At 38.7% G+C, this 22906-nt stretch overlaps 1 protein-coding gene across 1 annotated transcript in view; it reads left to right on the top strand.

Annotated features, from left to right (window-relative positions):
- Positions 1–1760: 1760 nt before the first annotated feature.
- BLM (BLM RecQ like helicase) overlaps positions 1761–22906 on the top strand; it is a 99211-nt gene continuing 78065 nt past the window's right edge. Inside the window, exons 1-4 of the mRNA XM_007945139.2 lie at positions 1761–1858; positions 2975–3687; positions 6336–6498; positions 12616–12746. Of these exons, the coding sequence (XP_007943330.1) occupies positions 1761–1858; positions 2975–3687; positions 6336–6498; positions 12616–12746 (1105 nt within the window). The remainder of the gene's footprint in view (positions 1859–2974; positions 3688–6335; positions 6499–12615; positions 12747–22906) is intronic.

Below are 22906 nucleotides of genomic sequence, written 5' to 3' on the forward strand. Positions count from 1 at the left end.
GGGCAGTTCTACTCTGTCCTGTAGCATTGCTGTGAGTTGAAAATCACATTGAATTCTCAAGTTCACATTTATAATCAATTGATTTTTGTCAAGGGTGTCAAAACAATCCAAATTGAAAAAAGTCTTTTTAACAACCCACTTTGTGGCAGTGGGTTGGGTTTAGTTTTTTATTGGGCATTTGCATGTCATCTTTGCAGAAATGTCTATTCAGATCCTTTGCCCATTTTTTTTTTTATTACAGAATTTGTCTTTTACTACTAGTAGTAAGAATTATGTGTTTTCTAAAGTCCTTTATCATATGTGTGATTTGTAAAACTTATCTCCCATTGTGTCAGTTGTCTTTACACTTTCCTCATCGTGTTCTTTGAAGCACTAGAGTTTCTAATCTTGATAGTCTTGTATGTCTGTTTTTGTTGCTTATGCTTTTGGTGTCACATCTATGAAATCATTGCCTAGTCCAAAGTGTTGAAGATTTACCTTTTTCTAAGGGTTTTATGAACTCTGGTGGCACAGTGCCTAAGGCCTTTGACTGCTAACCAGAAGGCTGGTGGTTCAAACCCACCAGCCACTCCTCGGAAGGAAGACTGGGCAATCTACTTCTATAGAGATACCACCTCGGAAACCCAAGGAGGGGTTACTATGAGTCAGAACCAACTCGATGGCAGTGAGTTTGGTTTTTGGTTTGGAAGGGTTTTATGGTTTTAACTGTTATATTTAAGTCTTTAATCATTTTGAGTTAATCTTTATGTATGGTATGAGGTAAGCATCTAACCTAATTTTTTTACATATTCAGTTGTCTAAGCACCATTTGTTAAAAAGGCTTTTTTCAATTTGGATTGTTTTGACACCCTTGACAAAAATCAATTGATTATAAATGTGAACTTGAGAATTCAATTTCATTACTCTTACATGTCTATCCTTATACCAGTACCACACTGTCATGATTTCTGTAGCTTTGTGATAAATTCTGAAATTGAGAAGTATGAGCCCTCCTATCTTGTTATTCTTTTTCAAGATTGACTCTTCTGGATCCCTTGCATTTTATGAATCTTAGAAAGCAGCTTATCAGTTTCTTAAAAAGTACTGCTGGGGCAGTTCTACCTGTCACATGGGGTTACAGTTTGATGGCACCTAATAATAACAACAACAACAAGCTGTACGTCATCCTGGGCAGTAGCTCAGCAATACACATTTTGTATGATATATACAATATGAAATATGCTTGGTAAAAGCATTCTTTTAGGTTGAAACCAGATGCTTCTTTAGGAAGCAGAGTATCTTGCTGGTAAACCATTGTTCACATTGGAGGTGCCGTTCCTTGTTTACCCAATTGTGCCCTTGTGCAGAAAATTTGGAATAAGTTCATTTCTTCTTTGGCCATTTTCCCCCAACTTAACTCCCTGTCCAGCTCCAGCTTTCAGTTATTCTTCAAGCCCAGACCAGGTCCCGTTTTTCTGCAAACCCTTTCCTAATGATCCATTTCACACTGACTCCTTCTGTAACATCTTTTGTGCTCATTTTAACTTTGAGGGGGAACCTGGTCATTTTGTTATTCAGGTGAGCATTAGCCAACAGTTATATATTTCAAATGTCACTAGATGTAAATTCACAGTACACTATTGATATAAAAATGTCATTTGGTATGCTGGGCACAATTGGGACAATGTCTGTTTGAATCAAGTCTCTCTACCCTGGTAAATATTGTGATTAATGCAAAGTACACAATTCCACTGATATTTTTTTCCTCACTTTTTAGGATCATGGATACTCTTCCTCAAAATAATCTACAGGAGCAACTGGAGCGCCATTCAGCCAAAAAACTTAATAATAAATTAAGTCTTTCAAAACCAAAATCTTCGTAAGTAATTTGGTTGGCTTGCTATCATACAGGCACTAATACACTGTATCATACAAATAAGATATCTGGTTTAACCCCTTCATTATACAGATAAATTAAATTATTTAAATAAAATTAAATTATTTTCCTACTTTGCAAATTAATGGCAAAGCATATTTTTAGCAGTTCCAGGTAATAAATTGTTCAGCTCCTTTGCACAGTGCTTGGCACATAATCATTGCTCGGTGAATATGTTTTGAAGGAATGAGTGAATAGTGAATACTGTAAATTTGGGCAAGTGTGTATTTTTAATATAATTTTATATCCTTTCCAAAAACATTTTATAAGGGAACTATAGCTCTCCAGTTCTGCCCTCTCCAAGCTATCTTAAAACCTCTTCTCATGATATCTAATAATAATTTATATTATTTATTGTGCACTTACCAGGTTCCAGGCACTGTTCTGGGTGCTTGACTCTAAGTCACCATTGATCTTTATGTCACTAAACTCAGCAGATATCCAGGACTCTTTCTTCTCTGACTTGTCTTTCAGATCTTAGCTTAGCTAGCAGTTTTTATCATTTTTCCCCCCATAAAACTTTTATTGGAGTAGCAACATGTAGTCCCATTTGGATGGCTTCTCTTTTTCACTTCTGCTGCCCCCTTCCTGTGGAGGAGGTGTTAATTAAGTACTACCAATCTGAAAGGGAATCCCTGTAAATGATGAAAGCACTTGGCTCCTAATTGAAAAGTTATATGTTCAAGCACACCCAGAGGAAGAAAGGCCTGGCAGTCTACTTTTAAAAAATCAGCCATTGAAAACCATATGGAGCATAGTTCTACGCTGACACACTTGAGGTCTCCATGAATTGGAATCAACATTTCTTTTTTTTACCAACCTGAGAAAATAGTAGAAACGACCTGGATACTCTCAAACTGAATAATTAGCCTTTTCATGTTGTTATTGTTGTTTTTGCACAGGAAGGATCAAAACATACACAGTATTATTTTATTCATTTAAGTTACCTTATATGTTTTCAAAATCAGAGAGATGGCTTCTTTGCACGTTTAATTACAGTTTTATAGAATTAATGGGTTTGTTAAAATAATCTAATTCCATTTTTTCAATTTTTTTTAGAGGTTTCACTTTTAAAAAGAAAACATCTTCTGATAGCACTGTATCTGTAACCAGTGTGTCAGTAGGAAAAGCACCTGGAACACCTGTGTTAAGTGACAAAGCTGTTAACGCTGCTGAGGCCTTTTCCTTCCGTGAGCCTTTACCCCATACCTTGAGTCAGCAGACGAGGCTCTATGACTTCTTTAAAAATGCTCCAGCAGGACAGCAAACCACGAGAGGTGGTTCGAAACCATGGCCACCAGATCTGTTGCAGACTCCACAGGAAGTTTTATGTACTACCCCAAACACACTGACTATAAAGGAATCTCATGATGTTGCTTTCAAGAAATTAGAATTCAGTTCTTCAACAGATTCTTTAATTACCATCAATGACTGGGATGGCATGGATGACTTTGATATTTCTGGGAATTCGAAAGTGTTTGTTACACCACTGAAGACTCACAACATAAGAGTAAGCACTGCTCAGAAATCAAGAAAGGCCAAGAGAAACTGTTTTCAGTCACAGCTTCATAAAGCAAGTTTAGTAAAGGCTGACTTGACTCCTTCCTCTGCTGAAAGCAAGCAAATGGACTTGACTAAGGAACAGCAGGATGATTCAGAATGGTTAAGCAGCAGTGTGATTTGCATCGATGATGACTCCGTTTCCAAAGGGCTTATAAATGAAGAGACCCAGGGAAGTCACTCTTTAGAAACACATTTGGGAGGTGAAAGAGGTAAATGTTATTATTTCATCTTCATTTCAGTATGTTGGTTGTATTTGTTTATTGAAATCTCGGCATTGGGAACAGTAGTGAATATGATGTAGCTTTTGTCCTTAAGGATCTTAGAATCTGTAGAGGTACTTAGTAAACAGTTTGTTGACCCCATTCTTGAGCCAGGAGGATAGAATGGAAGGTTTTATTCTATGGTGGTTTTTAAACACGAAGAAAATAAGACCCATAAGTATTTAAATGATTTGTTAAAGCTCTATACCTGGTTAATGGTTGAACTGTGAAGTAGTAAAACTATGCCTTTCTTTAGAGTTACTTTATGGCTTGCTGCCCCTAATATTGATGCATAATGTAACCTAATCATGCTATTAAAGTGTTATAAATTACTTTCAATTTATTTTCTGAATAGCTGAGATCAGCCATATGTGGAAGTAAGTAACCCACTTTATAAAACAGTTTATAAATATGAGATTTAAATTTTTAAATACCTGAATCCCATCAGAGTTACTGCTGGGTCACAGAGAGCTGAAAACTGAGTGAGTGGAAGCAAAACTAGTCTAAATAAATTGTGTTGCTGTTTCTAAAGAGAAAATTTACTAAAAAAGTATAACCCAAAACCAGACAAAACTCATTGCCATTGAGTCAGTTTCAACTCAGTTACTCTATAGGAGCTCTGGTAGCATAGTGCCGAAGGCACTTGACTGCTAACCAGAAGGCTGGCGGTTCAAACCCACCAGCCACTCCTCGGAAGGAAGGTTGGGCAATCCTATTTCCGTAGTGATACTGCCTTGGAAACCCAAGGAGGAGTCGCTATAAGTCGGGGCTGACTCGATGGCATATAACAACAACAACAACAACAACTCTATAGGACAGAGTAGATTTGCCCTTTAGGGTCTCCAAAGCTATAATCTTTATGGAAGCAGACAGACACATCATCTTTCTCCCAAGGAGCAGCTGGTAGGTTCAAACCACTCACCTTTTTGGTTAGCAGCTAAGCATTTCAATTACCGTGCACCAACCAGGTAGCAATAATTTGGTATTGTGTTTTCCAGCATAGTCCGAGAGAGAGACACACTGACTCTGGTAGACTTACATAGCTAGGAGACCTTTTTGGTAGTGGCATTGTTAGGTGCTGTCGAGTGGCTCCAACTCATAGCGACTCTGTGTACAACAGAACCAAACACTGCCCGGTCCTGTGCCAGCCTCACAATCCTTGCTGTACCTGAGCCCATCGTTGCAGCCACTGTGTCAATCCATCTCACTGAAGGTCTTCTACTTCTTAGCTGACCCCTCCACTTTACCAAGCATGTTGTCCTTCTCCAGGGAATGGTCCCTTCTGACAACATGACCAAGTAGGTTAGACGAAGTCTGGCCATTCTCGCTTCTAAGGAGCATTCCGGCTGCACTTCTTCCAGGACGGATTTGTTAGTTCTTCTGGCAGTTCATGCTACTTTCAATATTCTTCACCAACACCACATCTCAAAAGCATAAACTCTTCTTTGGTCTACCTTATTTATTGTCCAGCTTTCATAATGCATATGAGGAGATTGAAAATACCATGACTTGGGTTAGCCACACCTTAGTCTTCCAGGAGACATCTTTGCTCTTCAGCACTTGAAAGAGGTCCTTTGCAGAATATTTCCCCAGTGCAATACATCATCTGATGTCTTGACTGCTGCTTCCATTGGTGTTGATTGTGGAACCAAGTAATATGAAATCTTTAACAATTTCAATTTTTTCTCCGTTTATTGTGATGCTGCTTATTGGTCCAGTTGTGAGGATTTTTGTTTTCTTTATGTTGAGATGTAATTCATACTGCAGAGTGAAGTTTTTCATCTTCATCAGTAAGTGCTCCAAGTCATCCTCACTTCAGCAAGCAAAGTTTTGTTGTCTGCATATTGCAGGTTGTTAATGAGCCTTTTTCCGATCCTGATGCCACATTCTTCTTCAAATAGTCCAGCTTCTTCGATTATTGCCTTTGTGGTAGAGGTAGTATATCTGTGCACACAGCAATGCTTGTGCAATTATCAGACTTATTTGTTGCACTTTAAATCCTATAGATGACAATGGTCCAATCCTGTTGTGCATGGAGTCACTAAGACTTGGGGGATGACTTGGCAGCAGCTAACAACAACAACAATCCTTATCCCAATATGAGTGAAAAGTGAAAATAGTGATGCTAAATAGAAGTTTCATAATGTAACAGGAGACAATCATGAAAATCTTTAAGAAAATCTTTGATCTCAGTCTAGCAGTCATTGAATTTAATCCAGTTGACTCAGTCATCACTTATGAAGCAATAAGCCAACATTACTGTTTGAAAGGAAAGGACTCATATACAGAGTAATAGTCGTATCATTTTTAAGGAGCTCTGGTGGAACAGTGCCTAAGGCATTTGACAGCTAACCAGAAGATTGGTGGTTCAGGTGCTCCATGGAAGGAAGATGGGCAGTCTACTTCTGTAAAGATTTACTGCCTTGGAAACCCAATGGGGATCATTATGAGTGAGAATCAACTCAATGGCAGTGGGTTTGGTTTGGTTTTAGTATCATTTGTGACTTGCCCAAAGTACTCTTAAGTGCTTACTCTCTGTTCTTTCTATCTCATTGGTTATTACAATAACCTATGTTCCATAAACTGTTTTACTTTAGATAAGAGTGAAAAGAAGAAAAGTTTGGAAGAACCAGAATTACGTTCAATTGAGAAATCTTCATGTATCGAGCTTGATGAGGATGATTATGATATAGATTTTGTTCCACCTTCTCCAGAAGAAGAAATTCTTTCTGCCACTTCTTCCTCTTTAAAATGTTTTAGGTAAATAGATAATGAATGTACATTGCCATTTGTTTCTCAGATAGCTTATATAATTCAATGTAGTTACATACTATTGTTTCTATATAAATGTGTTCTGTGCTTCTGCATAGTTTATTTTATATCCAAATGAAAGCATTAAAATACCCTTATTTATGCATTTCATTTAATTGGTAGCATTCTAAAGATGTAAAATTGCATTATGATTCGTTACTTGGGAACTCTAAATAATTTCATGTAGCTGATTTTGGCATAAAGAATATATTCCTAAAGATGTTGCCAAACTCTTGGATATGAAAAGATGCAAAAGCTAAGCCATTATTTGGAAAGTGAATTAGAAAGTAATAAGTCTTTTTTTTTTTTTTTTTTGATACTACAAGATAGAATTGTTCATTATATATGCTGTTCACTGAATTTTAGCAAATTGTTGACATGATTGTGGTTAATTGGTACTTTTATGTTGTGGTTAATTGGTATTGTTATGGGAAAAATAGATATTCCATATAGCCCATCAATAGCTCAAATGACTAATTGTCATTGTCATCTCCCCCACCACAATCTAAATTGACATCGTTTTGAATTTTGGTGTATAGCGTATGCTATTAACCAATATTTTATTGAGAAGCACATCCCTGTAGTACATCACTTTATTTATGGGAGGAAGAGTTTTAAGGCGGTGTTTGTGTGCATAACGTAGTTTCTGTTGGTTTGTATTTTAATATATTGGGATATATATTTAATGTATTGGGATATTTGAAGAAACAGGAAAGATTAAAGCATGATTGCTATTTGATGGCAAAACTAAGAACTATAGGAGCTTCCTTTCCTCTTCTCTTTTCCAGTAGAATTTCAAACAGAATTATAGAAAATTAGAACTGCGTAAGAGTTCATATAAAGGCTTGGTTCTGGGTTAGCATTCTCATTTAACAGGTAGAACATATGAGGCCCAGGGGTTGCAGAGTGAATTGCTCAGGAGGAACAGTTGATGGCAAGTAGACTAGGACTGAGTGAAGTGCTTCTTCCTGTGCCACACTGATCCTTGTTGAACACCTGGCTTTGTTCTTTATTTTTAAAATGTTTATTACACAAACAACATTGTAGCTACGTTAACAGGATTCTAAGTAAATAGAAGAAATACTAGTCCCACAATGCCAACAAACCACTTTCTTTATTCATGCTCCATTTTGACCTTCTCTTCCTGTGTGTATGAGTTTCTGCATTGTTGTAATCAATTTTATATTCTGCTTCTTTTCTCCTAACACTGTTTTTCAGGGCATTTTCCATATTGCTACATAGTCTTTATTTTTATTCCTTTTAATGGCTACATAATTTATTGAGTTGTCATATCATAATTAACCTAGACTTTTATTAATTGGAAATTGATTATTCACAAGGTTAATATAGTTTCATTGCTACCCAGTATACATACTTGTATATAGTTCAAACTGATATAAAATTTTCATGAATGATGCTTACTTTTAATTATGTGCATTATACCCTTAAATTTTCTGTTCAATTTTTTTTTTCATTTTTTTTAAATGCTGACCTGTAAATTAATTTCAGAGGTAGCATGATCAGACAACATATAACAAAAGACAGTTTTAGTAGGTCCTCTATCCCAAACCTTTTTAGCTGGCCCTCACAGTTTGCCATCTTCTAGCCCTAAATCACTACCTTTTCAGCTTTCTCTCATTATGCCCTTTCAAAAATCTTAACTGCCGATGAGCCTAATGAGTCAAACCAACAATCTGGAAATTATAAGGCTATGTCTTTTTAATATAAGGCAAGATCTTCAAAGATTGATGTCCTAGACATTATTAGTGAGCTGAAATGGACCTATTTTGGCCATTTTGAATCAGATAACCATATGATCTGCTATTCCTGGAATGACAAATTGAAGAGGAATGGTGTGGCATTCATTGTCACAAAGAATGTTTCAAGATCTATACTGAAGTACAATGCTGTCAGTGATAGAATAATATCCATATGTCTACAATGAAAGCCAGTTAATACTACTATACTGCTATTCAAATTTACGCACCAACCACCAAAACCAAAGATGAGGAGGAGATTGAAGATTTTTACCAACTTCTGCAGTCTGAAATTGACCAAACATGCAATCAAGATGTGCTTACTATCACTGGTGATTGGAATGTAAAAATTGGAAACAAACAATCATCGGTAGTTGGAAAATTTGGCCTTGGAGATAGAAATAATGCAGGAGATTGCATGACAGAATTTTGCAAGACCAACAATTTATTCATTGCAAATGCCTTTTTTCAACAACACAAATGGCAGCTATACACGTGGACTTCATCAGATGAAGTACACAGGATTGACTACATCTGTGGCAAGAGGTGATAGAGAAGCTCAATATCTTTAGCCAAAAGAAGGTCAGGAGTTGATTATGGAACAGACAATCAGCTGATCAATTTCAAGTTGAAGCTGAAGTTGGAGACAATTAAAAGAAGTATATGAGAGCCAAACTATGACCTTGATTATATCCCTCCTGAATTTAGAGACCATCTAAAGAATAGATTTGATGCATTGAACACCAGTGACTGAAAACCAGAGGAATTGTGGGATGGCATTAAGAACATCATCCGTGAAGAAACCAAAAGGTCATTAAAAAGACAGGAAAGAAAGAAAAGACCAAAATGGATGTCAGAAAAGATTCTGAAACTTGCCCTTGAATGGAGAGTAGCTAAAGCAAATGGAAGAAATGACAAGATAAAAGAGCTAAACAGAAGATTTTAAAGAGTAGCTCGAGAAGACAAAGTTAATTATTATAATGAAATGTGCAAAGACATAGAGTTGGAAAGCCAAAAGGGAAGAACACGCTTGGCATTTCTTAAGCTGAAAGAACTGAAGAGGAAATTTAAGCCTCGAGTTGCAATATTGACAGATTCTATGAGCAATATATTGAATAATGCAGGAAACATCAAAAGAAGATGGAAGGAATACATAGAGTCACTATACCAAAGAGAATTGGTTGATGTTCATCCATTTCAGGAGGTGGCATATGATCAAGAACCGGTGGTACTGAAGGAATGAGTCGAAGCTGTACTGAGGGAAATGGCGAGAAATAAGGCTCCAAGAATTGATGGGATACCCACTGAGATGTTTCAACAAACAGATGCCATACTAGAGGCACTCACTCAGCTATGGCAAGAGAGTTGGAAAACACCTTCCTGCACAACTTACTGGAAAAGATCCATATTTGTACCCATTCCAAAGAATGTGAAAATTATCGAACAATATCATTAATATCGCACACAAGTAAAATCTTACTGAAGCTAATTTAAAAACGGTTACAGCAGTATATTGACAGAGAACTTCCAGAAATGCAAGCTGGATTCACAAGAGGATGTGGAGCGAGGGATATCATTGCTGATGTCAGATGGATCTTGGGTCAAAGCAAAGAATACCAGAAAAATGTTTACTTGTGTTTTACTGACTATGCAAAAGCATTTGATTGTGTGGATCATAACAAATTGTGGATAACATTGAGAAGAATGGGAATTCCAGAACACTTCATTGTGCTCATGAGGAACTTGTACATAGACCAGGAGGTTGTTATTTGAACAGAACAAGGGGACACTACATGGTTTAAAATCAAGAAGGGAGTGTGTCAGGGTTGTGTTATTTCACCATACTTATTCAATCTGTATGCTGAGCAAATAACGCGAGAAGCTGGACTATATGAAGAGGAATGAGGCATCAGGATTGGAGGAAGACTCATTAATAACCTGCATTATGCAGACAGCACAACTTTGCTCGCTGAAAGTGAGGATGACTTGAAACACTTACTGATGAAGATTGATGAGTACAGTCTGCAGTATAGATTACACCTCAATATAAAGAAAACAAAAGTCCTGACAATGGGACCAATAAGCAGCATCATGATAAATGGAGAAAGATTGAAGTTGTCAAAGACTTCGTATTACTTGGTTCTATAATCAACACCAATGGAAGCAGCAGTCAAGATATCAGACGTCGTATAGCTTCCGGCAAATATGCTGCAAAGGGCCTCTTTCAAGTGCTGAAGAGCAAAGATGTTTCCTTGAAAATTAAGGTGCTCTTGACACAGCCAAGGTATTTTCAATCGCCTCATATGCATGTGAGAGCTGGACCAATGAATAAGGAAGACCGAAGAAGAGTCAATGCTTTTGAGTTGTGTTGTTGGCAAAGAATGCTGAAAGTACTAAAAGAACTGCTAAAAGAACTAACAAATCTCTCCTGGAAGAAGTGCAGCTGGAATGCTCCTTGGAAGCAAGAATGGCCAGACTTCATCTCATCTACTTTGGTCATGTTGTAAGAAGGGACCATTCCCTGAAGAAGGATATCATGCTTGGCAAAGTGGAGGGACAACAAAAAAGGGGAAGGCCCTCAACGAGATGGATTGACACACTGGCTGCAATGATGGCCTCAAGTATAGCAAAGATCGTGGGGTTGACACAGGACCAGGCAGTGTTTCTTTCTGCTGTACATGAGGTCCCTATGAGTCGGAGACAACTCAACGACACCTAACAACACCAATAACAACTTCAGATATATGTGTTATCATTTTTTAAATGATACAAAACATACTTATTCATCACTGTTTTGATTTAGTTAGAATATTGCATTCAAAAATTATGCTTGATATGAGTTAAACATTTACCTCAAGTAGATACACTCCTTGGAGAGAACAATCATGGGAGAAAGAAGGGCTGCTTATGCACAGAGAGACAGCTCGGGGCAGGAATGTATGGAGGGATGGACACTGGGAAGAGATAACTAGGGGGAGGAAGTGGGAGGGGAGCTGTTGCATTGTGGTAAACTGTGGTCAATGACATGAGACAAAGTATATATGAACTGCTATATGGAAAGTGAATTTGCTCTGTCAATCTTCACCCAAATCACAATTTAAATATATATATATGCTTGATTATGGTTGATTCCTGGATATCAAGCAAATAGAATTTTCTTCTTTCTCTTTCATAGTCTGTCACTTTATCATATTCATTATTCAAGGGTTTTGCTCAAATCCTACCCCCTTGGTGAAGCTTTCTAAAGCAGTAGAAAGTGTTAACTTTTCTTTAGATTTCCACAACACCTGCCCTCTGTTTTACACTCGGTTTAGTACTAATTTATTTTGTTACTTTTTAAGTATTTTCATATCTAATCAGACTGACCGTATTTATATGTATTAATATATTTGTGGGGAGCTCTGGTAGCATAGTGCCTAAGGCACCTGACTGCTAACCAGAAGGCTGGCGGTTCAAACCCACCAGCCACTCCTTGGAAGGAAGGTTGGGCAATCTACTTCCATAGTGATACTGCCTCGGAAACCCAAGGAGGGGTCACTATGGGTCGGGTCCCGCTCGAGGGCACATAACAACAACAACAACAATGTATTTGTGAACAATATATATGAGTTAATTACATATACCAAAAAACTCAAATTCACTGCCATCGAGTTGATTCTGACTCAAAGCAACCCCCTTTGGGTTTCTGAGGTGGTAAATCTTTATGGAAGTAGATTGCCCAGTCTTCTTCCACAGAGTGGCTGGTGGGTTTAAACTGCCAACCTTCTGGTTAGCAGTCAAGTGCCTTAGGGGGTACACCACCAGAGCTCCTTAATTATATATACACATACACTTATATATACACGTTGGCATAATAAGGGAAGTCCATATAAAGTTCTTTGGGATGCCAGAAGAGAGATGTTAATAACCACCTATTAGAGGAACAAGAGAAGTAATATTTGGGCTGGGCCTAGAAGAACAGGTGTTATTTGGGTAAGAAGAGATTGGCATGACAGGCAGAGACAAAATCCCTAAAATAGACAGTGCAGGGTTTATATAAAGAATGTAAGCCATACTGTTTGTTTGGAACCTAGGGTTACTGAAAGGGCGTGATTGGAGATAAAATTGAAATGGTCTTTTGGGACCAGAAGATGGGAGATTCTGACGGCCAGGTAAAGAAGTTTTGGAATAGAGTTATAAAAACATCTCTCTTTTCTGTTTTATATTGTCTGACCAGTTGTGAGAAAATGTTGGGAGTGGGGTGGGGTGGAAATTACATTTATTTGGTCTAGCCCATGTTATGATTGGCTTTACATTTTTTTATTTGTAGTATGGTAAAAGACCTTGACACCTCTGACAGAAAGAAGGATGTTCTTAGCACATCTATGGACCTTTCGTCAAATCCTGAGAAAATGACTGTGCAGCAGCAGCCTAATCAAGAAAGCAGTACAGACTGTGACGGTACAAAAAGTATTTTAGACATAGCACATATTTCAACTACTTACTTTTGAAAACAACGTAAGATTGTATTCTTACCCTGTGGCTATATTGTATAAAACGTCACATTTATAGTTGTTTTGTTCTAATAGCATAAAAGGAGCTCTGGTAGTGCAGTGGCTAATGCATTCAGCAGTGTGAACCTACCAGCTGCTCCACGAGAGAAAGATGAGGCAGTCTGCATCCATAAAGATTTACAATCTTGGAAACCCTGTGGGGCAGTTCTACTCTGTCCTATAGAGTTACTGTGAGTTGGAATCAACTCGATGGCAGTGGGTTTGGTTTGTGTTTGAATAACATAGAATGACTCCTTTTCATTAGTTAGCCAGCATTTGCTTGAACACCTCAGGGATCATAAACTCATAGTTTCACAAGGTAGGTTTATTCCCTATTTTGAAAACACTACTTGTTAGAAAATTATTTCTCATAGTGAGCCAAGACTTCCCTGCCTATAACTTTAGTCCTTGTGAGGTAAATCTGAAGCTCCTTGAAGTCTTATTTTTTTTCCAGGCTAAACATTATTGATCTTTTAACTGTTCGTGTTAAATAACAATTTCTAGACCTTTAATCCTCCTGGTAGTTCCCTCTTGTCTAGGTCTTGTTGTCTCTTTAAAGCTTAATACTTTGTTTGTTTGTTTTATTTGGTTTTTTATTTATATTAAATGTGTAGTATAAATAGTCAGATCTACCAGACTTTGAAAAATAGCAGTTTCCTTTCCCACTCTTGATTTCTACATCCCAGAGGCTCCTTTGGTCAGGAGATTTGTGTGTTCTGGTTGTGGAAAATGTTCTAGTATTACTTCTTTTCATTTTTCTCTCTTTTTTTTACCTAACTTCACTCTCTAGAACTTCTTTTATTTGGATGTTAGACCTCCTTTAATTATCTTTTCTATTTCCACCTCTTGATTTATTTCCTTCTGGGAGATTTCCTCAGTTTTATCTTTAACTCTTCTATGGAATTTTTCAGTTTTATCAAATCAGAGCTCTTTTTTGCTCTCTGAATATTTCCATTATACCTCCTATTCTTGTTTGATGAATGCTGTGGTTTCTTTATGGGGTGTGTATATGTACACACTTGTGTATAGTGGTCTTCTGCTCTCTGTGCTGTTTGTTTCCTCTGATTTTTTTTTCCTTGTTTGTTATTTTCATCTCTGAATTTCCTGTTACAGTCCTGAAGTATCTGATGTTCTAGACACTATTTTAAGTGCTTTACAGTATTAACTAATTTAATCCTCCCAACAGCCATTTAAGGTAGTTTCTGTTGTCTCCACCTTACAGGTAAGAAAACTGGGGTACAGGTGTGTTAAATCATTGCACAAAGTAATAATATTAGAAAGTAGCAGAGCTAGGACTTAAAGGCACGCAATCTTGAGGCTCTTGAGTTCACATATAACCAACCATTACACTATACTGCCTCTATACCATTAAGTTTCACTGCTAAAATGATTGACTAGGACAGAGTCCTAGAGAATGTCAATAGAGGCTTCCTTCTCAGCTGACATAAGTAAGTTCTTGTTTAGCCAGTTACAGATCTACCTTTTAGACCATGTTTCTCTCCCTTGTCCATGGTTGATACATATGACTTGGTCATAGGACTCACAGAAGTTCAAGATGAGGAGGAATGGATGGAGCACGTGTTGTAGAATAAGGAAGACCTGAGGTAGAATCCTGACTCCTGGCTATATGACTGTGCCAAATTAGTTATACTTCTCTGAACTTGTTTTTTCTTCTGTAAAATGAGAAGAATACTATCTGCTTTGCAAGGTAGTTGTCAGGATTCAAGGTAATGTACCTAGTCATTGTAGGCCTTCAATAATTGTTATCTGCCAGTCTGGTAATCCTTTCAAAGAAGGAAATACATTAAGATGGCTGGTTTGTTTTTATGAACTCTTGATAACTCCATAATTGTTTCCTTTCCTTCTTAGAGCTCACAAAGCAGCCATTTGATAACATGTTCTACAATTTTGACTTGAATAGACATGATCACCAGTCTGTAGTTTTTGGCAATCACCTTTGTATTTTTTTGAAAATTAGAACAATGTTTGCCTGTCTTTACTATTTCATCAACTTTCCTATTTACTCAGTGCCTTAGGTATCAGCAGCAGTGGCTCCAAGATGTTATTTGTGTGTTTTCTTTGCATTCTGTGATGTAATCTGTCTGGACAAGGAGATTTGAGCTCATTTCCCATAGCTAAGTGCCCTTGTGTCTCTTGCTGAGCCTGTCTTGGCTTTCAGATCATCCTATTTCCAATCTGATGCCCATTCTCCCTCAGACAAAACAGAAGTAAAATGGGAATTCAGCAGTTCCACTTTCAGCATCTCACACCTTATGTCTCTGTTCACCTCAGTCAACATTAGAAACATTTAAGAATTTTCCACCCATTCCTCTTCATCTGGAATTTGACAGAATGATTTGAATGTCCAAGTATTAGGCATCCAATTTACCTTTGGTGTAGCTTAGAGGTACTTATCTGTCAGTTTGTTGTACTGTGATACCTTGCGTGTTGCTGTGAGGCTGGAGTCTATGCCACTAGTGTTTGAAGTGCCAGCAGGGTTGCCCATGGTGGATGGGTTTCAGCAGAGCTTCCAGACTAAGACAGACTCAGAAGAAGGAAGAGGCAATCCACCTCTCAAAGAATTGGCCAGTTAAAATGTTACAAATAGCAGTGAAACACTGTCTGATATATTACTGGAAAACTGTATGAATAGCCCTGAAACATTGTCCGATATAGTGCCAAAAGATGAGCCCCTCAGGTCGGAAGGCACTCGAAATACGACTGGCGAAGAACTGCCTCCTAAGAGTAGAACTGACCATAATGATGAGGATAGAGTAAAGCTTTTAGGACCTCCATTTGCTGATGTGGCATGTCACAAAATGAGAAGAAACAGCTGCAAGCATCCATTAATAATTAGAACATGGAATGTATGAAGTATGAATCTAGGAAAATTGGAAGTTGTCAGAAATGAAATGGAATGCATAAAGATCGATATCCTAAGCATTAGTGAGCTGAAATGGACTGGTTTTGGCCATTTTGAATCAGACAACCATGTGATCTACTATGCCAGGAATGACAAGTTGAAGAGGAATGGCGTGGCATTCACCATCACAAAGAATGTTTCAATATCTATCCTGAAGTACAATGCTGTCAGTGATAGGATAATATCCATATGCCTACAAGGAAGATCAGTTAATACTACTATTATTCAGACTTCCAGTAAGATGACAGAATAGGCAGGCAAGCTACACAGACCCTCTTCAAGGAAGAAAAGAGAAACCAATTGACAGAGATACAGAAGATAATCCTGGAGCCCTAAGCTTTGAAAGGAAGTATACAGAAGTGGATTAGGCACCACCTTGTGGGAGAACTTGAATGAAAACAGGACCTAAGAATAGTCTCTGCTTCCCAAGGACAGCAAGGACATATGGGAGGTTGACAACGGGAAAGGAGACAGGTGGTGAGTGTATAAGTGCTACCAACTAGTGAATAGAGGAGCACAGTACCCTGCTTACTTAGATAACATCCAAAGAAAACGAAAATCTTGGGCAAAGCACTCCAACATACAATCACCAATTAAATATAGACACAAAAATGTCACAATGTCTCAGAGACAACAGAGCATCACACTCTACCTAAAGAAGCAAGATAAAGCAGGAGAAACAAGGGACGAGGATACAGACCCAGAACACATCCCTGAGGAGGAAGCAGCATTGGAACTCCCTGATAAGGAATTCAATAGGATTATATTTAGGTACCTTCCATGGATAGAGAGACAGAGTGAGGAAAATACAGAAAACTCTAGAACAATTTTGCAAGACAATACAGAACAAAATGAGAAAATAAGTGAAAAATTAGAAATGAAAATCTACAGATAGAAATCCAGAAGATTAATACTAAATTTTCAGAAGTAGATAGCACATTGAAAGGGCAAAGAAGTAGAATTGAATCAGTGGAAGACAGAATTAGTGAGATGGAAGACAGATACCTCAATACTTCTTTGGAAAGGGGTCAGTTAGAAAAAAGATCAAAATAAAATTAAGAAACCCTAAGGTTCATGTGGGATACCATCAATAGGAATAACCTGCATGTAATCAGAATTCCAGAACAGGAAGAAGACAGATAAAACCACAGAGAATACTGTCAAAGATTTGTTGGAAGAGAATTTTTCTGGTATGATGAAAGATGAGAATATATCCATTCAAGAAGTCCAACGAACCCCAAACAGGATAGACCTCAAAAGAAAATCACAAAGATATATCATCATTAAACTCACCAAAACCATAGACAAAGAAAAACTCCTGAAATCAGCATGGGAAAAATGAAAAGTTACCTACAAGAGGCATCCAGTAAGACTAAGCTCAGAATTCTTAGCAGAAACCATGCAGGTGAGAAGACAGTAGGATGGTATGTATATATAAAACCCTGAAACAAAAAATATTCCAACCAAGAATTACATACCCAGCAAAATTGTCCCTCAAATATGATGGTGAAATTAGGACATTTCCAGATAAGCAGAAATTAAGGAATTTGTTAAAACCAGACCAATCTCATAAGAGATGCTAAATGCAAGTTCAACTTGAAGTTGAAGACAATTAAAACAAGTCCACAGGAGCCAAAATATGACCTTGAATATATCCCTCCTGAATTTAGAGACCATCTAAAGAATAGATTCGATGCATTGAGCACCAGTGACCGAAAACCAGAGGAATTATGGGTTGACATCAAGAACATCATCCATGAAGAAAGCAAGAGGTCATTAACAAGATAAGAAAAAAAGAAATTACCAAAATGGATGACAGAAGAGACTCTGAAGCTTGTTCTTGAGTGGAGAGTAGCCAAAGCAAATGGAAGAACTGACAAGATAAAAAAGCTGAACAGAAGATTCCAAAAAGCAGCTTGAGCAGACAAAGGCAATTACTATAATGAAATGTGCAAAGACTTGGAGTTAGAAAACCAAAAAGGAAGAACATGCTTGGCATTTCTCAAGCTGAAGGAACTGAGGAAAAAAATTAAGCCTCAAGTTGCAATATTGAAAGATTCTGTGGGCAAAATATTGAATAATGCAGGAAGTATCAAAAGAAGATGGAAGGAATACAGAGAGTCACTGTACCAGAAAGAACTGGTCAATCTTCATCGATTTCAGGAGGTGGCATATGATCAGGAACCAGTGATACTGATGGAAGAAGTCAAAGTTGCACCAAAGCAATTGCATAAGAAAAAGGCTCCAGGAATTGATGAGATACCCATCGAGATGTTTCAACAAACAGATGCCCCACTGGAGGCACTCACTCGGTTATGCCAAGAGATTTGGAAGAAGCTACCTGGCCAACTGACTGGAAGAGATCTATATTTGTACCCATTCCAAAGAAAAGTGATCCCACAGAAGTGGGAATTATCAACAAGATCATTAATACCGCATGCAAGTAAAATCTTACTGAAAATAATTCAAAAATGGTTGCAGCAGTATATTGACAGAGAACTTCCAGAGGTGCAAGCCAGATTCAGAAGAGGATGTGGAACAAAGGATATCATTGCTGATGTCAGATGGATCTTGGCTGGAAGCTAAGAATACTAGAATGATGTTTACTTGTGTTTTATTGACTATGCAAAAGCATAGTCCACAAAGCATTTGTTTGTGTGGAACATAACAAATTGTGGATAACTTTGAGAAGAATGGGAATTCCAGAACACTTAATTGTACTCATGAAGAACATGTACCTTGACCAGGAGGCTGTCGTTCAAACAGAAAAGGGGACCCTGCGTGGTTTAGAGTCAAGAAGGGAATGTGTCAGGGTTGTGTCCTTTCACCATACTTACTCAGTCTATAGGAGCTCTGGTGGCATAGCGCCTAAGGTGTTTGACTGCTAATCAGAAGGCTGGCGGTTCAGACCCACCAGCCACTCCTCAGAGGGAGGGTGGGCAATCTACTTCTGTAGTGATACCGCCTCAGAAATGCAAGGAGGGGTCGCTGGGAGTTGGATCCGACTCCACCACAGTGATTGCACTGTTGTTTGTTATTCAGTCTATGTGTTGAGCAAATAATCTGAGAAGCTGGACTACATGAAGAAAAACGTGGCATCAAGATTGGAGGAAGAATCATTAACAACATGCGATATGCTGACACCACAACTTTGCTTGCTGAAAGTTGGGATGACTTGAAGCACTTACTGATGAAGATTCAAGAATACAATCTGCAGTATGGATTACATCTCAATATAAAGAAAACAAAAATCTCACAACTGGACCTATAAGCAGCATTATGATAAATGGCTAGAAGATTGAGGTTGTCAAAGACTTCACATTGCTTGGTTCTACAATTGATGCCAATGGAAGCAGCAGTCGGGACATCAGACAACGTATAGCACTGTCAAGTCAGCTGCAGAAGACCTCTTTCAAGTGCTGAAGAGCAAAGATGTCTCCTTGAGGACTAAGGTGCGCCTGACACAAGCCAGGGTATTTTCAGTCACCTCATAGGCATGTGAGAGCTGGACAATTAATAAGGAAGACTGAAGAAGAATTGATGCTTTTGAGTTGTGGTGCTGGCGAAGAATGCTGAAAGTACCAGGGACTGCTGAAAGAACTAACAAATCTGTCCTGGAAGAAGTGCAGCCAGAATGCTTCTTGGAAGCCAAAATGGCCAGACTTTGTCTCATCTACTTTGGTCATATTATCAGAAGGGATCATTCTCTGGAGAAGGGTGTCATGCTTGGTAAGGTGGAGGGCCGCCAAGGGAGGAGAAGGCCTTCAACAAGATAGATTGACACAGTGGCTGTGGCTATGGGCTCAAGTATAGCAGGGATAGCAGAGCTGGCATGGGACCAGATGGTGTTTCTTTTTACTGTGCATAGGGTTGCTATGAGTTGAAGACAACTTGATGACACCTAATAACAACAACAACAGACCAAGCTTACAAGAGATGCTTAAAGGGAGTCCTTTGGACAGAGAACCAACAAGAGCAAACAACAACTGACATTAACACAAATGATGACATAATCCAGTAACCAACCCAATTATGGAAGTATCCAAAGTAAATAACCCTACAAGATAGTAAACAGGGAACCAGAGACATCAATTGACAAATGAGAACAACTACAAACCCAAAAGAGGGAAAAAACTGTGTAGTTACGGAACTTTTAAATAGTAGGGAAGTCAAGACAACTACAAGATAGAATGGACTATCTAAACTTGGGAAGAAAATTATAAATCACAGAGTAACCTCAAAGAAAAATGATAAACCTCACATCAAAATAAAGAAGAGAGATTCAAAATGGAGTCTCACCAGTGAGCACTGTGTTTTTTTCCCTCTGGCATCTAAGAACTTTAAGAACTAGGTACAACAGTTTGAATTGAGATTTTTGGCACTCTGAACAGCTCACTGATCCAGATTAACCAAACACAGAAGAGCAGAATTGGAGGAAAGGTACAGGGAGATTTTTTTTTTTTAAGGAAAGAGCTACTGCCGGAAGACGAACGGGCACCTAAGAGAGACCATTGAAAACCTTTCTGGGGCAGTTGCTGTCTGCCAGGCGGAGGCGGCAGCCCAAGATCCCCAAGCCAAGAATGAGATCAATTATAGCAGCTTACCAGCGACCAATACAATATTCCAGCGGGCAGCGGCAAAGACCTGTCTCCAGTGGCTGATTTTGTCGGTAATTTGGGAGTTGAGGGGGCAGCGAGTCACAGACACCATTCCTCTCACACAGGTGGAGATCTCACTGGTGCACCAGAAAGGCTAATTCCCTCCCCTCCCAGCAGATTACAGAGCGAGTGTGGGTCCAACGGGGAGACACATGCTTTTCTTTCCCACGGTTATCGGGACCGCAGATCACTGGCAGTTACTCCCCTGAATCCACCACAGCTAAAATTGCGTGCATCTTTGGCGCCTCAGGTGGGCGGTATCGCAGACAAACTCCAGAGCCGGCCATTGCTGGTCAGGCTGGATTGCATCACCACTGCAGACAGGCGGGGCACGGAGAGCAGAAAAACCACAGCTGAGCGTGCTCACTCCAATTTTGCCCTGGAGCTGTGCTTTGGAGCTGTGGGGCCGTGGAGGCAGGGGCTTTGAGTGTGCACGAAATTGGCAGAAATTTGTGACCCTCTAATAATACGAGATAGAGTCGCGGTCTTACAAATAAATATGTCATAAGTAAGAGCCTGCTCAGGTACTCCTCCGAGTCCGACACACCTGAAATTGCACTCATCTTTGGCGCTGCAGGTGGGCAGTATCACAAACTCCAGAGCCGGCCATTGGCAGTCTGGCTGGATTGAGTCAGCACGGTGGGCAGAAGAGGCACAGAGAACAAAGAAACTGCAGCTGAGCCCGGTCCCCAAATTTTGCCTTGGAGCCACGCTTTGGCACTGTGGGGCCGCAGAGGCGGGGCCTTTGAGTGTGCCTGAAATTAGAGGAAATTTGTGACCCTCTAACAAGAGGAATTTTTTCCTGAGGTCGAGCCATGGTCTTGCAAATAAATACCTCATCAATAATATCCAGCTCAAAGCCCTAGAAATGGACCATAGCAATGCTAAGCTTTCCTTCTTTTGCTCCCACCTTCTCCACCAATAACTTCACTCATTCAATAGAAGAAACCATATTCAGCCAATTACCATAAAACCTCACGCTTTGAACTCTAACCCCCTATATGAAAAAGAGAAACACATATCCACACTACACACAGTGATTCCACCATCACAAAGAAAACAGCAAAGCGACCCAACACACCTGAATCAATATTAAGATAAAATACACCAGCTTCAGCTTTTCAAAATATTAAACAATAAAGCCAAGACAAAACAAATCAACATGTAACCAGCACCTAGAGACAACATAAAGAGACAAGGCTCTACCAGATTCCAAGGGCTTAAGAAGAGGCTCTGCTTTCCAGTAACCCCAAGAACTCTCCGAATCAACACTACACAACTGAAAAGGTCTTAGTTTACACCTTCTTTTTTTTTTTTTTTTTTTCTCTCTCTCTCTTTTCTTCTCTAGTGATTAACCCTGTTACTTGTAGGGTTTTTTGGTTTTGTTTTGTTTTTGTTTTTTCCCCCCCTTTTCTGTTTGCTAGTTTGTTTTCTTTCTTCTTATTCTCCTTCTCTACCTTTTTTCTTTTAGTGACCTATCCCTGGATATTGCATATTTACCTGTCTTCTTTTTCTTTCCTCCACTTCTTCTTTTTTTGGGGGGGGTTACTGTTCCTGTGTGATTTCAGGGTGTGTTTTTTGTCTATGTGCTTTTAGTTTTTTCGAGGGTTATTCATTTGTAATTTTTGCCTAACTGAGTGGGAGACAACAACAGTCACCATAAGATACAAGGAACTCACACCTCCTGCAACTTCGCTTACTGAGCAAGAGCCAGCAACTCCTTCTCCACCAGCAGACCAATGATTAAAAAAAAAAAAAACACCAAGAAGAGCCTGAATCACCCTTGGCTGCTCTTCACAAACAATTAACAGAAATCTTAATACACTACCACGATGCCTCAGAGACAACAGACCATCACAGTCCAAACAATGAAGTAAGATAAAGGGGTAGAAATAAGGGATCAGGTTACAGACCCAGAACACATCCCTGAGGAAGAAGCAGCATTGGAGCTCTCTGATATGGAATTCAAAAGAATTATATTTAGGTATCTTCAAAGGATTGAGAGACAGATCAAAGAAAACACAAAATAAGAGAGCAAGCACAACTATTTAGCAAATATTAAAACAATAGCAATGAAGGAAGTGACAACACAATTCATAAACAAAATGAGCTCAGGACAGAAAATTATATGGAACAAAGAAATCAACAACACCACAAAAAAGCACATAACAAAATGGCAGCAATTAATTCATAGTTGTTGATAATTACACTGAATGTCAGTGGATTAAATGCACCACTCAAGAGACAGAGAGTTGTAGACTGGACAAGAAAACATAACCAATCAATATGCTGTCTACAAGAGATACACCTTAGAGAGAAAGACAAAAATAGACTAAAAATCAAAGGTTAGAAAAAGATATATCAAGCAAATGGCAACCATAAAAGAGCAGGAGTGATCTTGCTCCAGCACTAGTATCAAAGTTCAACAAGACAGAAAATAACAAATGCTGGCGAGGTTGTGGAGAGATTGGGACTCTCATACACTGC

Source organism: Orycteropus afer, unplaced genomic scaffold (genome assembly GCF_000298275.1).
Source record: "Orycteropus afer afer isolate SDZICR_OR568_19922 unplaced genomic scaffold, OryAfe1.0 scaffold00132, whole genome shotgun sequence".
In the NCBI taxonomy this organism is placed as follows: domain Eukaryota; kingdom Metazoa; phylum Chordata; class Mammalia; order Tubulidentata; family Orycteropodidae; genus Orycteropus; species Orycteropus afer.